The 19,992-nt window shown below is 41.6% G+C and overlaps 1 protein-coding gene and 1 long non-coding RNA gene across 2 annotated transcripts in view; one reads left to right on the forward strand and one right to left on the reverse strand.

Annotated features, from left to right (window-relative positions):
- LOC109868383 (uncharacterized) overlaps nt 1-11,585 on the forward strand; it is a 13,077-nt gene extending 1,492 nt beyond the window's left edge. Inside the window, exon 3 of the long non-coding RNA XR_004204988.1 lies at nt 10,554-11,585. This is a non-coding gene — a long non-coding RNA (uncharacterized LOC109868383). The remainder of the gene's footprint in view (nt 1-10,553) is intronic.
- Nucleotides 5,357-19,992, reverse strand: part of gpr107 (G protein-coupled receptor 107) — a 31,137-nt gene continuing 16,501 nt past the window's right edge. Inside the window, exons 16-18 of the mRNA XM_031802804.1 lie at nt 19,155-19,238; nt 17,223-17,341; nt 5,357-6,682 (exon numbers count right to left, since the gene is read on the reverse strand). Of these exons, the coding sequence (XP_031658664.1) occupies nt 6,592-6,682; nt 17,223-17,341; nt 19,155-19,238 (294 nt within the window). The 3' untranslated portion in view covers nt 5,357-6,591. The remainder of the gene's footprint in view (nt 6,683-17,222; nt 17,342-19,154; nt 19,239-19,992) is intronic.

Raw genomic sequence — 19,992 nt, forward strand, 5'->3', positions numbered from 1 at the left:
CCTGGCAACAGGAGCCACTCCTCCTCATGTACTCTCTCTCTCTATATATACAGTGCCTTCAGAAAGTATTCACACCCCTTGACTTTTTCTACATTTTGTTGTGTTACAAACTGGGGTTCAAATGGATTTGTCATTTTTTGTCAACAATCTACACAAAATTATCTGTAATATCAAAAATGAAGAAAAATTCTAACATTGTAAAAACAAATGAAATAAAACACTAATATATATTGGTTAGATAAGTATTTAACCACCTGAGTCAATACATGTTAGAATCACCTTTGGCAATGATTACAGTCTTTCTGGGTAAGTCTCTAAGAGCTTTGCACACCTGGATTGTAAAATATTTGCACATTATTCTTGTTAAAATTCTTCTAGCTCTGTCAAGTTGGTTGTTGGTCATAGCTAGACAGCCATTTTCAAGTCTTGCCATCAATTTTCAAGCCGATTTAAGTCAAAACTGTAACTCGGCCACTCAGGAACATTCAATGTTGACTTAGTAAGCAACTCCAGCATATATATTTGCCGTTGTCTTTTAGGTTATTGTCCTGCTGAAAGTTGAATTTGTCTCCCAGTGTCTGTTAAAAAGCAGACTGAACCAAGTTATCCTCTAAGATTTTGCCTGTGCTTAGCTCTATTCGGTTTCTTTTTATCCTAAAAAACGTCCTAGTCCTTGCCAATGACAAGCATACCCATAACATGATGCATCCGCCACCATGCTTGAAAACAAGGGGGTAATTGAGCTTGACAAAAATGTGCACTAAAGTATCTTCCAATAAACACCAGGGATATGTGTGGCTATTGAAAGAAAACCTATAGATTTTCCAGTTGACTTCAACAAGAGTATAGGCCTATGAGAAATAAAATGTTTGTATGGTACCCATTTTAATAAGATATTGACTGGCAGGCTACATCTCAAAGGAATAATCCAAAAGTGCTTCTCCTACTACCTGAGCACAGGGCTTCAGTTTTCTCCGTAACTCTGAGGTTTGTACCTTTGAGGTTCTATGTATAACTAAACCATGCAGAAAATCATCAGAACAAAAAAGCCCCGGTTGGCTAAAGCCCATCCCACCTGTCTCTATCCCTCCCAGAATAATCTATAACAGGAGGACTTTGTTGTTATACACGGTAGACTACAGTGAGCTCCAAAAGTATTGGGACTGTAAGAAATAATGAGGCGTGAGAAAGTCACAGAGACAAACATAGAAATGCATCCAACAAGTTTGTAGAAACATACACTTAATATTATCATTGCGTGCTAGGAATATGGGACCAAATACTAAACTTTTGACTACTTTAATACACATAAGTGAATTTGTCTCAATACTTTTGGTCCCCTAAAATGGAGGGACTGTGTACAAAAAGTGCAGTCGTTACTAAACGATTCACACGATATGGATGAAATACCCTCAAATTAAAGCTGACAGTCTGCACTTGAACCTCATAGTGATTGTATCATTTCAAATCCAAAGTGCTGGAGTACAGAGCCAAGACAACCAAAAATGTGTCCCTGTCCCAATACCTTTGAAGCTCACTGTATTTCAAAAATGTTCCACCTTTGTAAGTAGGTCACTGATAGAACAATGATTTAAAGGGGTTATGAAAGAGACTTAAAGCTACAGTGACACCTTATGGGGGGTCATTGTGTATCATGCTACTAGACGAGCTCAGATTTTTTAGGAATGGGCATATGGGCATTTTACATTTGGCATAGGCCTATGTTGTATCATATAATGTCATATGTTGTTCAAATGTATTTATAAAGTCCTTTTGACATCAGTAGATGTCACAAAATGCTTAGTGCTTATGTTGTATGGATTCGCTGCAGAAAATCATAGTTTTTTTTGTTGCCACATTGAATTTCTGTTTACACTGGCAGATTCCAGCGATAGACCATGATACATCTGACAAACAGCTGCCTGTCAAAGCCAACCGGTTATTGCTGCAGAGGTTCTTATCATTGGGGAGAGGCTTTACGGCTCGCAACTGAACTGATGAAGCTTTGCATGTTTCATGGCAGGAACACAGTCCTCACCACGCGACATGACGAGAGGGACAGTCCATCTTTGCCATTGAACCACTTGCCCGTGGAGAAGCCTCAAATCTACTAATTGCCCTCTCCAAGGGACCTGGCTTGCATGTGTAACACGTGGAATATGGACCCGGGTCTCCCAAGGGAGCAACCAATGTCTTAGATCAGCGTTTCCCAAACTCGGTCCTCGGGATCGCAAGGGGTGCACGATTTGGTTTTTGCCCTAACACTACAAACATAGTTATGTACATTTTTACATATTTATTAACTTATTTACCGGGATATCTTCCGAACTACCCACATTGCAGTATTTCTCAATGTCATATGGAGGATCTACTCTGTGCTATTGAGTTTGTATGCCACCTCTGTAGCTAGCTCAAGCAGGCTAACATTAGCCACACCTCATGCTCTTCACAGACTTTGTGGCTGTATTATCTAGTGGGAACCCTTTGGTACGTTCTTGCCGTGGGCTCAAAACAAATAAAATAAAATTCATACCTGCTTGCTCTAATTGTGTAACGTACCTCGTAGGTTCTCCTTTTTGTTTTGTCAACTTTTCGGCATGTTCTCTGTGAAGTAGGCTATGGGACTTTTGTAAATATTTCCATCTTGGCTAAGTGCTAGAGTTGACTGACATCTGAAATCTATCTATTTTGTATTTAGCTATAGCTATTGGATTTTCCCTGAGTTGTGTTGTGTTAGTTGTGTTCTAACTGGTCTCCAGTAGTTGGGTTCTAGCATGCCGACCGTAGCCGGGCTGACTGGCTAACTCATTCTGATGTAACGTTAGCAGGCTGGTAGGGTTAACATTAGGAGGTTAGTGGGCCTAACTTTAGCAGGCTAGTTGGCTAGCAACCTTGCAAGTTAATTTGTAACAAATTCATAAAGTATTTGCTTATAAATTGGCTGAAAATGTTATTGAAACCAGTAGTCATGAGTGCAAACAATTTGGTTTAATTTGGAGTCATTTTTGCTGGAGTTTACATTATAGCATTATAGGGAACAGGCTGGCTTGCCGGGTCTGTTTATGATCGGTTTTAAGTAACTCCAAAAATAGAAATGTGAGGTGAGGTGTAACATTGTATTGGGACTTTTGATGTGTATACTAATGCAAATCCATATGTTACATGTGGTTACGTTTATGCTACTTACCCTTTAATCCAGCCTGGCCAGGAAAGAGGCACAGCTGACAATTGACACTACTTTGCTGTGGTCTGAGCTGGTTAAGCAGCCTACCACACAATTAGTGTGCCTTAAAAAGATGAGTACACACACTTTGAACAGAAAGAGAGATGAGCAAAGTAGGGTAATCCGAGAATAGACATGCTCATCTTGAAATAGAGTTTGTGGGGGGAGGGAGGTGGGGTGGGGGGGAGGGGGGGCATTAAATGTTGGGTTGATGTAAAAACAAAATGCATATTATATGATGGCATATTTTTGCCTGTTTAATGGGTAAATAGCCTAATACAATTGGGAAGTCTTGAGTATGTTTGGGAATGCATTTTAATTCAGTTATTTCAAGAGATTAAATGAAAATCATGAGAGGTCTATCAGAGGGCGCCTTCAAGGGCTCTATACTAAATATGAATGCAATTATGTAATAAAAATGTAATTGAACCAAAATAGACCTACAAGAGAATGTAGGCTGCATGTTGGTCAAGGTGGTCAAAACTAGTACATTTGACAGCATAGCAAGCTTGGAGCAATATTGAAGTTTCAATCCATTCAAATCAAATCCAAATCAAATCAAATGTATTTATATAGCCCTTCATACATCAGCTGATATCTCAAAGTGCTGTACAGAAACCCAACCTAAAACCCCAAACAGCAAGCAATGCAGGTGTTGAAGCACATTGGCTAGGAAAAACTCCCTAGAAAGGCCAAAACCTAGGAAGAAACCTAGAGAGGAACCAGGCTATGAGGGGTGGCCAGTCCTCTCCTGGCTGTGCCGGGTGGAGATTATAACAGAACATGGCCAAGATGTTGAAATGTTCTTAAATGACCAGCATGGTCAAATAATAGGTCTGGGACAGGTAGCACGTCCAGTGAACAGGTCAGGATTCCATAGCCGCAGGCAGAACAGTTGAAACTGGAGCAGCAGCACGGCCAGGTGGACTGGGGACAGCAAGGAGTCATCATGCCAGGTAGTCCTGAGGCATGGTCCTACGGTTCAGGTCCTCCGAGAGAGAGAAAGAGAGAATTAGAGAGAGCATACTTAAATTCACACAGGACACCGGATAAGACAGAAGTACTCCAGATATAACAAACTGACCCTAGCCCCCCGACACATAAACTACTGCAGCATAAATACTGGAGGCTGAGACAGGAGGGGTCAGGAGACACTGTGGACCCATCCGATGATACCCCCGGACAGGGCCAAACAGGAAGGATATAACCCCACCCACTTTGCCAAAGCACAGCCCCCACACCACATTATAGACATAATATAAGAAAGAAATGTAAACATTATTATCTCAAAATTATCTTTGCGCTAGACTGGGCTCTATTCTGTAGGCCTAGCCTATGGACCCCGCCAAAAAGTGTCATTTTCAAAAACATGTTTTTGTTGTCAAATGCATTTGAATAAATTAAAGCATAATGGACGCCTATATTTTTCTTGATATCAGGCTACTACAGAATCCGCAATGTGTAGGGCTCATGTTAAACAAAGATGCTTTATTCAAAGCAAATTGAGAAAAAAAAAGCCTATTCGTAATTAAATAATTTTGGCAGATGTTTACAAGGCTAGACGACTAGCAATGTCCACTAAACTTTTCTATTGTTATCTACTTTGCAAAAAGTGATTTGGGTTGGTATATAGGTCCGTTATCTGTCATTTTATCAATGTATACAAAACACAGGAGGTTGGTGGAACCTTGAGATAATGTTCTTGTGGTAATGGCTGGAGCGGAGTTTGTGGAATGGAATCAAATACATCAATCACATGGTTTTCAGGTGTTTGATGCCCTTTCATTTGCGCCGTTCCGGACATTAGTATGAGCCGTTCTCCCCTCAGTAGCCTCCTGTATATGGCGAGAGAGCAGTCCCTCCGAATTGTGCTGCCAGACTAACCAACCTCCCACACATCTCAAGCCTGTCAATGTATTATTGAAAGCATCCATCTGTCTCCCTCAAACGCCACAGAAATAAAAAAAAGCCTGTTCCAGAACAAACAAGAAAGGGTGGGCGAGGGCTTTTGTTACATGCCTCTTTTCCAGACCCCCTTTTAAACATGTACCCATCAAAATTCTAATTGAGCTCTGAAACTGTGATGCATTTAGGGACAATTAATAAGACAGCTTTAAAAACAAAAGACGTCAATTGAGGATCAAAAAAGCCTTTATGAACAGAGGATAAAGTATTTACATGGTTGTTCATCTCCTTTTGTAATTTAACGATATATGGAGTCTTTAAACAAACACAGCTTATGTGCAACATCAAACATCAGCAAACAGAATTATCTATCTCCCATTGCTTTCTGGTCTGGAGGCCAATGTGTTTTGCATTACTGTTATATGAACAAAATATAGACATAGCAACATCTTGATCAACAAATAATGGCATCATCGGTCAGTATACCCCTCTCCGCCACTGAAGATGTGGTCTTCCGCTTTGGCCATACTGACTTTAAATACATTTATCAGTCACCTCTGACCATATGGTTGGTATATGGAGAAGTAAAAGTACATCAAGATATTGGATTCTCAGTTTCTCAAGCAGTTAGACAAGTTTCATTGCTACCAAAAATAAAACTTGACGGGCCAATGTATTTTTCCCTGAAAATGACTTGCTGACAAAACAAATTGCAACCCACAAGCTAGACTCACACGAGGCAGGGAACCTTGACCGAAATGGGCATCTGTAAGCATCTCACAAACATAAGTCACAGTACCACTCCACTGCAGATGAAGCACCACAAATTAAGGAAGAATAGGGAAAACAGCAATAATCTGATGCACAACACAAATAACTTAAAAAATATATTTAAAAAAGTGATCCATCAGTTTGTGAGATGCTGTATTTCATTAAAACTATAAGTTAAGTTTTTCCACTTTATGGTTTGCAAGAAGGGATAAATAAATATAGTGTTCTTTACCACTGCGTTTTGACATTGTCTCATTAGAATGTATCTGGTTGTGAGTGTGTGTGGCAGATGGCGAGTCACAGGAGATATCATGCTGCATGTACATTAGAAAATAAATAATAACAAAGATAAATAATTACCAAGCACAGCAGCCTCAGTGTATCAATTAAAACAGACAAGGAATTGTGGACTTAGTTACTTGGAGTCCCCACATTTCCTTCACTCTAACATCAAAGGATAATTCTGATTCAGAGGGTCATTTCATTGATATACATTAACATACACATAGATACAGTTAGAACCACCATTGTTAAACCATAGTTGGGGGTTCCCCAGTTAATATTGGGCTGCTACCCACACAAGTGAAGTGGGTTAAGAATTCATGTCTGGGCAATGAGTGTCCGTCGCCACACTTGTGACCACATAGTCCAGAGACGCTGTATTTGGCTGAGCTGGGGTACTACATCTCCCATCAGGCCATGCTCTCCCGCTCTTCCGTCGGTCCATTTGAACTCCTCTTCACTTTCTTCACTCCATCCCCCATCGCCGTTGAGGTCATTATTCTGAAGAGGCAGCAGAAAAAGGCATAGGATTTAGTCCCCCAAATATATATTTTTTTAAATAAAAAATGTCAACCCTGAAAACCTCCACCACATCCCAACATTCAGTACAGATGGAACAAGCATCTTGAAACATTGGTCTAACTTAATTTGGATTGTCCCTTTGGATAGTCCCTCAACCGGACAGCTCAGGACCATTGGATTTGGATTAAGTACTATGATAAACTGGCCGCAGACCATTAAAATTACCCAATTAACTAGGTTTATTAGCCATCCCTAGCCACCCAACCAGCATAAGAAACAGCTGCATGTTGCAGACAGTTGACATTTAGTAAGATAATAAATCACCGTATTCTTATTGGCACTCAACAGCCTTGGTTTCTTTAATGACTGCCTCTCCTGGTTCACTAACTACTTCTCAAATAGAGTTCAGAGTCAAATCGGAGGGCCTGTTGTCTGGACCGCTGGCAGTCTATGGGGGTGCCACAGGGTTCAATTCTCGGGCCGACTATTTTCTCTATATATAATAAATGTCGCTCTTGCTGCTGGTGATTCTTTGATCCACCTCTACGCAGACGACACCATTCTGTATACATCTGGCCCGTCTTTGGACACTGTTAATAAACCTCCAAATGAGCTTCAACCCCATACAACACTCCTTTCGTGGCCTCCAACTGCTCTTAAAATGCTAGTAAAACAAAATGCATGCTCTTCAAACGTTCGCTGCCCACACCTGCCTGCCCGACTAGCATCTCTACTCTGGACGGTTCGGACTGATGTGGACAACTATAAATACCTAGTTGTCTGGCTAGACTGTAAACTCTCCTTCCAGACTCACATTAAGCATCTCCAATCCAAAGTTAAATCTAGAATTAGCTTCCTATTTCGCAACAAAGCCTTCACTCATGCTCCCAAACATACCCTCGTAAAACTGACCATCCAACTTATCCTTGACTTCGGCGACGTCCTTTACAAAATAGCCTCCAACACTCTACTCAGCAAATTGGATGCAATCTATCACAGTGCAATCAGTTTTGTCACCAAAGCCCCATATACTACCCACCACTGCGACCTGTATGCTCTCGTTGGCTGGTCCTCGCTACATATTAGTCACCAAACTCACTGGCTCCAGGTCATCTATAAGTTCCACCTTATCTCAGCTCACTGGTCACCATAGCAACACCCACCCGTAGCACATGCTCCAGCAGGTATATTTCACTGGTCATCCCCAAACACCTAATTTGGCCACCTTTCCTTCCAGTTCTCTGCTGCCAATGACTGGAACTAATTGCAAAAATCACTGAAGTTGGAGACATATCTCCATCATGAACTTTAAGCATCAGCTGTCAGAGCAGCTTACAGATCACTGTAGCTGTACACAGCCCATCTGTAAATAGCCCATCCAACCAACTACCTACCTCATCCCCATATTTGTTTTTCTGCTCTTTTGCACATCAGTATTTCTACTTGCACATCCTCATCTGCACATAATCACTCCAGTGTAAATCGCTAAATTGCAATTACTTCGCCACTATTGGCCTATTTATTGCCTTACCTCCTTAGCACACACTGTATACATATTTTTCTATTGTGTTATTGACTGTACATTTGTTTATCCCATGTGTAACTCTGTTGTTTTTGTCGCACTGCTTTGCTTTATCTTGGCCAGGTCGCAGTTGTAAATGAGAACTTTTTCTCAACTGGCCTACCTGGTTAAATAAAAGGTGAAATATATATGTGTGAAAAAAAACATTCATAATCTAGGCATCCAAATCAAGGCTTACCTCTAGGTAGAGTTTGACCAAATACCTGCCTCAAGCGCACAAAATGGGAGTACCATCTAAAGAACCCGAAGGAATTTTTTTAATATTCAGAATGTTCCACTTTCTTTGAAAGCCTCCTCGGGCTGCTCCACAAACATACAGCCCATGTTTAATTCATACTGTGTGTGGTCCCACTTTGAAAATGTCCCTAACACTTAGTGTATGTATTTAAATGGTATAGTATAAATACAGATTGCGTATAGTCCTCCAGTGTGGGATTCTTTATGTACACGAGGGTGTCCAGGTCTCTTTTGATGTAGATCTGTGTGTCGTCAGTCTAACATTAGAAGTGAACACCATTACTTTTAACCCACCTGCTGTGTTCTGGTTGAATTGGAGTTCTCTCTGAAAAATGTAGTTAATCTGATTGTCATAACTTTGTCCACACAGGACATCTGAATATAAATACATTTGGATGATTTTCATTACATTTCGGGTGTTTTATTTAACTTTTTTTTACAGCTGTGGGGTTCCCGGTCAAAAATGACCAGTCATTACAAATGAATGGGTGAGACTACAATTAGTGTATAAAATTGAGTTCAGGCACATGCCCATTCATCAGATGGACACACTAGCTCTCCCAGACCCCCCCACATGCATGTGTTTGAGCGCACACACACACACCTCACTCCCCTTCTTGGCTTCCATGGCAACCACAACAGGAACCTTTCCTCAATAGAATCTTTCCCCCCACAAGAACCACACCTGTTGGCATTCTCACAATCACAACATTGTTTCTATAATATATCCAACTTTTCTCGCAGCTCTGGTATATAAAGCATTTTTAAGGCCTTGCTCACAATTCATTCTGTGGAAGCATAATGACCAAATGATACACTGTATCTGAGGATCTTGATCATATCTTTGATCATGACACTGGTGAGGAGAGTCCTTGTTAAACTTTGATACAAAGTAGTATGTAATAAATAGCACAATACGTTTCATCTGATTATTTGTTATAGTCAAAATAATCCATACATTGTGCTTTTTTTTTTTTACTCAAAAACGAGTTGTATGAACTCAGGTCAATGAGGCCTACAGGCTATAAATAGCAAATAGAAGTTAAAAACTTGCAATGTCCACAACAACTTAAGTTGACAATATATGTATTATTATGGATTTAGAATCAGCTATAATGGGGCGGTCATTTTGGACCAGGAAGACAGAATTCATTAACATGAAACAAACACAACAGGAGGGCAATTTTTTTTATAGAATGGGTCTTAAAATAGAGCCTTGAGGGACACCACATGAGATCCCACAGTTGGGCATAACCCATGGCAACATATTGTATATTTTACTTTGATCACATAGTTTGGTTGTTTCTCCTATCTTAGTTTAATGCACTTCGATGAGCCACTAGAAAAAAAAACAGTTACAGACTAGGTCATGCATAGAACAAAACAGTTGTAGGGAAGTTCCTGACCGCCAGACAGAGAATCAAGGCACATTACCTGGGCCCATATTCATAAAGCCTCTCGGAGGAGTGTTGATCTAGGATCAGTTTTGCCTGTAGATTATGATGAATGGACAGAGGGGACCTTAAAGCCTCTCAGAGTATGAGTGGTTAAGAATACAGGCCTCCATTTCATTTAATGAAAAATATATATAATTTAAAGTCCTCTTGAGAACGCATAAGCCATATTTTCTTGACTTGCCTCAGTAAACATGTGTATTGGGACCGTCAAGATGTATTGAATGCGAGTTGAGTTGTGGCTGGAATAATCAACGCAAGGCCAAGAAAGACATTTCAAAAGCAACCACCACCACATTATGTTCAATAACAGCTTTTCAGAACATCCACTGAAGCCCCGCCCATCAGGAATAAACAGGGGGAAAGAAGTGTGTAGAAAATGTGGAGCCCCGAGTCTGTGTTTGTGTGTGTGTATGCTACAGTATGTATTTGAACACAGTTTAGCATGCATGACAACAGGCATTGGATTTGTTTTTTGTGTACATGTACACAAGTGAGTCTGTATGTTTGTATTATACAGCCCTGAGTTTAAAGTCATTACTGTACGCTTGTGTGTGTGTGTCCACTCCCCCTTCAGCTCCTGGTCTGTGGGTCTGGTGCCAGCTCCCCAGGCGAGCGACCCAATTCTGGGCATCCAGGCCGGCGAGAGGAGAGCAGAACGCTAGAAGCCGGACAGGAGAGGGAGGGGGAGGACGGCGCAGCCTAGACCCAGTTAACCAGCTGCACCTGGCACTCCTGCTCCTTGCCCCAAATAGTTGAACCTTTGTCGCGCTCCATTGCTGTAGCAGTCTTGCTAGGTGTGCTATAGGCTCATTATTCCACCCAGCCAACTCCTGGCATTCAGGCCCTAATCTCTCGTGGACAGATGAACCTAACATAAATGATAGCAGCGACTGTCAACAGACTGAGATATGACAACTAACGAGGAACTTTGGTCTAGTACGCAGATCTTTTTGTTGTGAATAATTTGGACAAATCACAATTTCGCAGGTGCTCACATCTTTCGAATTTTGGAAAGAACATTGGGTCCATACACTTGCAGAGTTTCCGTTTAAGGGAGGTGCTTAATATATTTAACTTTGATTGATTGATCTGACCAAATTACATACAATTTTTGTTCTGGGTTTACCAAGATTATTCAGGCCCTAAATCAAGAAAGATCAAATTTCTTCCTAGGGGAGCTACAGTTGTGTGTGCAGGCATTTCTGTGCATTTCTCCTTTGCAAAGATAAACCAAGAAGCTGATTAACCAGCATGATCTTTACACAGGTGCACCCTGTGCTGTGGACAAAAAAAGGCCACTCTAAAATGTGTTGTTTTGCCACACAACACAATTCCACAGAAGTCTCAAGTTGAGGAAGCGTGCAATTGGCATGCTGACTGCAGGAATGTCCACCGGAGCTATTGCCAGAGAAATGAATGTTCATTTCGCTACCATAAGCTGCCTCAAACGTTGTTTTAGAGAATATGTCAGGAAGTCCAACCAGCCTCATTACCACAAACCAGGTGTAACCACATCCGGCTTCTTCACATATGGACAACAAACACAATTGCATTTTATGGATGACAATTTGAATGAACAGAGATACCGTGATGAGATCCTGAGGCCCATTGTAGTGCCATTCATCCACCGCCATCACCTCATGTTTTAGCATGATAATGCATGGCCCCATGTCGCAAGGATCTGTACACAATTCCTGAAAATGTCCCAGTTACTCCATGGCCTGCATACTCACCAGAAATGTCAACCATTGAGCATATTTGGGATTCTCTGGATCGACAGCATGTTCCAGTTCCTGACAATATCCAGATACTTTGCACAGCCATTGAGGAGTGGGACAACATTCCACAGGACACAATCAACAGCTTGATCAACTCTATGCGAAGGAGATGTGTCACGCTGCATAAGGCAAATGGTGGTCACACCAGATACTGACTAGTTTTCTGATCCACGCACCTACTTTATTTATTTAAAGTATCTGTGACCAACAAATGCATATCTGTATTGCCAGTCATGTGAAATCCATAGATTAGAGACTAATTTATTTATTTGAATTGACTGATTTCCTTATATGAACTAACTCAGTAAAATCTTTGAAATTGCTGCATGTTCCGTTTATATTTTTGTTCAGTATATATAATTCATAAATACAGCTGGTTCTGGGAAGTGTTTCCAAAATCCTATTTGCCCCCCTTGGGTGAGATACAACAGTCTACACAGAGGGAGGTAGAGAGAGAACAGGGACCAAGGACACATGGTACACTTTGGATATAAAGAACAAAAAAAGGAGAGAAAACAGGTAGAAGAGCCTGGAGAGAGGTGGAATAAGGGAGGAGGATGAGTGCGGCAGGCTCCATTGTGACCTGGATGGAGAGATGAAGAGAGAGAGAAATGGAGCGGGAGGGGAGGATGAAAGCTCGGGAGGAGGGCGAGAGGACATTGATTAAGTATCTCAGGGACGTCGACATACTGACACTCTAAAAACAGATTGAGTAAAAAAAATGATAAAAGCGTCTAAAATAAGAAAACGGTAGACAAGGTGAATGGAAGCAGGTCTGCTGGTGTACTGTATGTAGGTTGGAGCACCAAATAGCCATGTTCCTTTTAAAGTGGAACTGACAGCGTTTTAACTACTTTGCAGATATGAAAACAGACAATCATAATATTAGTCAAAAACATCAAATTCACAGTTTATGCTTCAAAACCAACTTCATAAGAGGTTTTAAAAATAGATTCTATTTGGATCAAAATTCCATGACGTACAGTAAGGTATTGTTGGCAGAATAGATGATTGCAGTTCAATGCATGAGTAATATAATTCACCAATACATTTCTTGGTAGTCCAAAACAGATTGTTATCATATTGTAAATCACAGCTGGCCTGGTACATTGTTTGCTGCCGGGATGCACCGTTTCAGTTACTCAATATTCTGGACAAATACAGATGACTGTAACTAAGGTTGGGAATGTCAATACACTCAAACTAGTAAGGGAAATGATCACAAGTCAGTCATAACGTGGCTAATAGACTAGCGTACGTGACAAACAAGGCCCATGGACCGAATATAAAATATCAGTCAACAGTTGAGTCATCTACTTTATAAAATTACAGCCTGATGCGCTCGCAACTTCAATTGTGCTACTTCCGTGTGTCCCGTTTACAGCATGCAGCAGTGGGAAAAGTGTACAGACATACCACAGTCCTAGCTAGGCTACTAAAATGCTGACTTGGTTTTTAAAGCTTGACAATTAACCAAACAACACCATGCAACAGGCATGTAGGCCTATTACAGAAACATTTGAGCAGTAGCCTAGGTTGGCTACTCAACTAGCTACATTTTGAGTTCACCATACAGAAATGCTGAATTCAACCACACCGGTGATCCATTCTGTGCAAAACAATATACACATTTAAGTTTTACCTATAGTTCCATTTGTGTTATTAAATACTATTCGATTAGGGTCACAGCAGATTATGCACATTTGGAAGCATATCAGCAGAGGCTGGACAAATCATTTATTTCTTGTTTTAATATGTTAAAATCCTATATACACAGCATCATGTGAACATTATAAAAGGGCCATATTTTTTTACAAATAAAACAATGACCATGTTCAGGTCACAGTTTAACGTTTTGTTGTAAAAACAAATAGGCTATGTCTGGCCCGCAAATTCGTTGCGTTTAAATTTTTTTTTTTAACACTAACCACTAGGCTACCCTGACTTTGACACCCCTGGCTAGCTAAAAAGCCGGAGCATAACGTTAGCTAGCTAGCTGCTGGGAAGATGTCATAGGAGGAGTGGGTGAGTGGCCGACTTTTTCCCCTCATCGTTTTTTATTGGCTACAGCTAGAGATGCTGCAGGTGTCATTTGGTTAGCGAGCAAGAAATGTTCAATCGCTTTGCTAGCTAGCTTGCTATGCTGAACTTGAACGACATCCACAGCATCTCTTAGTTGTCAATCAAATGTTTTTGGCATCGATCAAATATGCGGGCAGGGAAGTTCCCATTCAGTTGTATAAACATGGATTGGGACAAGCATGCATTGGCAGGAAAGCTGCAGAAGGACGAGCAGACCACTAGTCCCCATCATCAGTGCCATTTTGACGGCTAACTAGTTGAAGGTTGAGAGGGTTTATCTAATGTTTGATTTTAGCTCATCTCGCATTAGTTGTTGATCTTGTTGATGTGAATAGGCAGCAAGCCTAACTTTTCATGGTTGTTTGATCAATAGGCTCCCGAGTGGCGCAGCGGTCTAAGGCACTGCATCTCAGTGCAAAAGGCGTCACTAGAGTCCCTGATTCGAATTCAGGCTGCATTACATCCGGCCGTGATTGGAAGTCCCATAGAGCAACGCACAATTGGCCCAGCGTTGTCTCATTGTAAATAAGAATTTGTTCTTAAGTGACTTGCCTATTAAAATAAAGGTTAAATTAGATAAATAAATAAATAAATAGGATAGTGATGTTCCCAATTGTAAGACTCCCATGGTATTTACATATTTGCAGAATCCATTCAGGTAATATTTTGTGGCTTTTGGCGAATGTTTTCTAAAGATTTAAAGTCGCGCTGTTGCTTCTGCCTGTAAACACACAATCCAGTTCAAAGTGAAAGATGGCAGGCCTGTGTGACAAATCGCTTCATTGCATATAGGCCTACTGTAGCTCTGTGGCTATGGTGCACCGGTCTATGTAGACTCTGGTCCTGAACACAGATTTTTTGCAGTGTCTATTAATTGTTCAAACGCACGGCCGCTTTCCCAATATATTGCTTCGAATTTTCACAAATGCCTTACTATACATCCTTCCCAAACATTCTACGAATTTACGAAAAATGACCATATTTAAACGGTCAGTTGTACAACTGAATGCATTCAACTGAAATGTGTCTTCCGCATCTAACCCAACCTCTGAATCAGAGAGGTGTGGGGGACTGCCATAATCGACATCCACGTCTTCAGCGCCCAGGGAACAGTGGGTTAACTGCCTTGCACAGCTATGTTCTCGCTTGTCGGAAAATGTAAAAAATAAAAATGTAATTCTGGCTGGGTGTGTATATGAACAGATTTTAAAAGATTTCATGTAACTAAAATGCAGTCAATTCCACTATAATTGGGTTCCTCCCATTGGGTGCCACAGGGGCCTTGGTAGAACTCTCTGCGTTGAACAGGTGGCACCTAGGCTGACAGGGAGAAGTCACACAGCTGTCCTCAGAACAGACCATATTGGGAGGGGTGACACTTAAGAACAACATGGGGAGGCGATAAAACTGACACAGCTTTTCATGTGGGCCACAATGGCGAGTAAGGATAGAGGAAGTAGAAAAAAGCGAGGTGCCTGGTTTACAGTAAGTGAGGGTTCTATTTTGACACCATCATGCCAACCCAAATCGTACTGTGCTGGCTCTGATATTTTTTTGTTCACATTGTCCTTTCCAGCATGAAGAGCCCCTATGGTAGATGCATAACCAGGCCAGACCAGTACACTTTGACTCACTTGATTCGGCTCAGCAGTGAGAAAAAGCATACAATACTCCTGGACCCGTAGTAACGAATTCGAGACAAAAGCCATAGCCATTTGTGACTCGTTTCAGGAAACTAGGCATATGTCGCGAGTCACTACTTCACAGTTTCAGACATTTGAAAGTTATTTTATTTGATCAAAATGCATTTTTTGGCAGAAATGCCTTCTGGAACATGGGAACTTACATGTGCCTTAAAAACTATTTTGTATGGCATCTGTAAATACTAATAAAATTGTTAAATTATAATCCTAGTTGGTTTAGCCACAGAAAAAGAGAGGACCTTCCCACTAGACATGATTGGCTGAGACAATGGATGGGCTGGACATGAGAGATGAGTTTGCCATGTAGCATGCTTCTGTCTGTAACAGGAGCTTCTCAGTATGTGCAGGTAATCCCTTCTAAAGCAGTTTATTTTTTGTGTGTGAATTTTACCCCCTTTTTCTCCCCAATTTCGTGGTATCCAATTGTTAGTAGCTACTATCTTGTCTCATCGCTACAACCCAGAGTCTCTGGTGGCACAGTTGGCGCTGCAGTACAGCGCCCTTAACCACTGCTCCACCCGGGAGGCCTAAAAGCAGATTTTTTGAAAGATATCACGAAGAACTGCACAAGTGTTGCTAAAGCTCTCCACTTTCTGGAGGACCGAGTTTTGAAATCATTGGAATGCCAAGTGGAAGCAGAGTATGATACCTAAGGAGATGGAGAAAATCCAGGCATTTGATTGCAAATGCGGAGGGAGTCGAAAAGAGAACAGAAGATTGTTGTATAGAATACCTGTCTGGATTACATCTTCAAACTAAGGGCAACCATGGCATCCGTGACAGTGAGGGATAAGCGTTCATCCATGAATATGGGTAAGAATCTAGCTAGATACATTTTCAGATATTATAAGTTTCTAATTTTGTCAGAAGGTCATCTTCATTGCAAGTTAAAGTGTACAGTTAGCTGGCTAGCCAATGTTAGCTGGCTGGCTCGCTAGCTAGCTAACGTTACGTGTATGATCTGTGCAGTAATGTTATTCGCATCTCAGATCCATTTGCTTTGCTAGTTAGCTAGCTACCTAACATTGAACCAAGCTAGTTGGTTAGCTTTAGCTACCTGTAGATTAATGCAGTAACATTATGTGTTGGGATTAAAGTTCAAATGACTCCACTATGCAAGGAACCACTTCACTCTATCCTTTACACCTAACAAGCTAGAAAAATAAAAGAACATTGTTTAGAAAGTAGCTTTTAGTTGCCTGGTTTGGTAGATTGACATATCATGAATTTAGTATGTCACTGCGACACCTGTATACAGACAAGTCGATAGAATTCATATAAACCAGCCTTTAAATCTTGAAATCTTTGGAATACTCCACGTTCAGCATATGGCCTCATGTGAATCCTTCAAGAATCCTTCAAGAGATGAGTGGGGCTAAAACAAAGAGCTTTCCAGTAGATGTCCCAACATTCAAGGCCCAAGTGGGGTTATAAGTTTATTAACTTTCAAAGCAGAATTTTATTTCCATTTCTTCCTCAACTGCAGTGTATGATATACCATTTTCTAGCTCTGAGTCTATACTTTTATCCAATGTAAAAAACACAATTTCAAAGTTTGCTACATAAGACCGAATGGAGACGGTCGGTCACACTTTGTCTGTGCTTTGACTATAACTTCTGACTATACGTTCCAAGATGCTGATGTGTGCTTGATAATGATTTGGTGCTAGTCAGACTCACACTTCCTCCATCTCCACATCATCCTCCACAGAGAGCAGCAGGTAGGGGTTGTAGGAGGCCGGGCGGAACTTATGGCCCGTCAGGAAGAAGAATGCCAGCGTGGCCAGCTCATCCAATAGCTGAAGACAAGGTGCGAGATCAAGGAAGAGACATGGGTAGTAGGAAAAATGGTGTCAGTACATTGTAACAGCTAAACGTAAAAACATAAAAGCCTTTCAAATTGGATCAAAAATGCTTTTTCCCCCAAACAAAACTGGTTTTAACTAAGGATTAACATACTGTTAAAGTACACTGTTCAAAAAAATAAAGGGAACACTAAAATAACACATTCTAGATCTGAATGAATGAAATATTCTTATTAAATACTTTTTTCTTTACATAGTTGAATGTGCTGACAACAAAATCACAAAAATATTATCAATAGAAATCAAATTTATCAACCCCCTGGAGGTCTGGATTTGGAGTCACACTCAAAATTAAAGTGGAAAACCACACTACAGGCTGATCCAACTTTGATGTAATGTCCTTAAAACAAGTCAAAATGAGGCTCAGTAGTGCGTGTGGCCTCCACGTGCCTGTATGACCTCCCTACAATGCCTGGGAATGCTCCTGATGAGGTGGCGGATAGTCTCCTGAGGGATCTCCTCCCAGACCTGGACTAAAGCATCCGCCAACTCCTGGACAGTCTATGGTGCAACATGGCGTTGGTGGATGTAGCGAGACATGATGTCCCAGATGTGCTCAATTGGATTCAGGTCTGGGGAACGGGCGGGCCAGTCCATAGCATCAATGCCTTCCTCTTGCAGGAACTGCTGACACTCCAGCCACATGAGGTCTAGCATCGTCTTGCATTAGGAGGAACCCAGGGCCAACCGCACCAGCATATGGTCTCACAAGGGGTCTGAGGATCTCATCTCGGTACCTAATGGCAGTCAGGCTACCTCTGGCGAGCACATGGAGGGCTGTGCGGCCCCCGAAAGAAATGCCACCCCACACCATGACTGACCCACCGCCAAACCGGTCATGCTTGGAGGATGTTGCAGGCAGCACAACGTTCTCCACGGCGTCCCCAGACTGTCACGTCTGTCACATGTGCTCAGTGTGAACCTGCTTTCATCTGTGAAGAGCACAGGGCGCCAGTGGCGAATTTGCCAATCTTGGTGTTCTCTAGTAAATGAAAAACGTCCTGCACGGTGTTGTGCTGTAAGCACAACCCCCACCTGTGGACGTCGGGCCCTCATGGAGTCTGTTTCTGACCGTTTGAGCAGACACATGCACATTTGTGGCCTGCTGGAGGTCATTTTGCAGGGCTCTGGCAGTGCTCCTCCTACTCCACCTTGCACGAAGGTAGAGGTCCTGCTGCTGGGTTGTTGCCCTCCTACGGCCTACTCCACGTCTCCTGATGTACTGGCCTGTCTCTTGGTAGCACCTTCATGCTCTGGACACTACGCTGACAGACACAGCAAACCTTCTTGCCACAGCTCGCATTGATGTGCCATCCTGGATGAGCTGCACTACCTGAGCCACTTGTGTGGGTTGTAGACTCCGTCTCATGCTACCACTAGAGTGAAAGCACCGCCAGCATTCAAAAGTGACCAAAACATCAGCCAGGAAGCATAGGAACTGAGAAGTGGTCTGTGGTCCCCACCTGCAGAACCACTCCTTTATTGGGGGTGTCTTGCTAATTGCCTATAATTTCCACCTGTTGTCCATTCCATTTGCACAACAGCATGTGAAATTTATTGTCAATCAGTGTTGCTTCCTAAGTGGACAGTTTGATTTCACAGAAGTGTGATAGACTTGGAGTTACATTGTGTTGTTTAAGTGTTCCCTTTATTTTTTTGAGCAGTGTATTTAACTTGGACTCATATATATACTTATATAAGTCCAAGTATTATTTTACCGTTAAACAAAACATAGGTGCACACCCACCTGGTACAGCCACTTCCACTGAAAGGGAACAATGAACTTGATGAGAATTGCGATTATACGGGTGAAATAAATATAGCATACAATCTGAAGGAGAGAGAGAGAAATACAAACATTAGATAAATGATAAACAATTTTCTAAACACAGATATTAATAAGAAACCCGGGGGATCCTTCTTTTCAGTCACACTAGCGAGGGAGACAGGCAAAAGGGGAAACAGAAAGAAAAACAAGTTTACAAGGCATAATCAGGAAGATTGGCATTGGCTGACAATATGAACGTCGATACAGAGAGAGAAGGGGGAGAAAGCGAGAAAACTAAAGCACAACCCCTTTGGTCTGCAGAGAGGGGTGACAGGGTAACCTAGTGGTTAGAGCGTTGGACTAGTAACCGTAAGGTTTCAAGTTCGAATCCCCGAGCTGACAAGGTACAAATCTGTCGTTCTGCCCCTGAACAGGCAGTTAACCCACTGTTCCTAGGCCGTCATTGAAAATAAGAATTTGTTCTTAACTGACTTGCCTAGTAAAATAAAAGTAAAATAAAAAATTACAATAAGGAGATGAACATGTTAAACACCAACAAGACAGATAAAGAAATCAAAAACAGAATGTCCGAGAGCGAGACACCTCGACAGTTGTAATATCTTTATGGAGGGGTTTCATACGTGGCTATTCACGATTCAATTAATACAAAGAGGGAGCTGTAATGACTCCACCGAAGTGGAATGGATGAAAGATGAAGTAAGACCCGTGCACACATATACTGTACAGACTCCCTAAGAACATGCCACTTCAATACAGCTATCACTTTTCCTAGCAGGTCAGGATAATTAAATGTAGC

Source organism: Oncorhynchus kisutch, linkage group LG23 (genome assembly GCF_002021735.2).
Source record: "Oncorhynchus kisutch isolate 150728-3 linkage group LG23, Okis_V2, whole genome shotgun sequence".
NCBI lineage: Eukaryota > Metazoa > Chordata > Actinopteri > Salmoniformes > Salmonidae > Oncorhynchus > Oncorhynchus kisutch.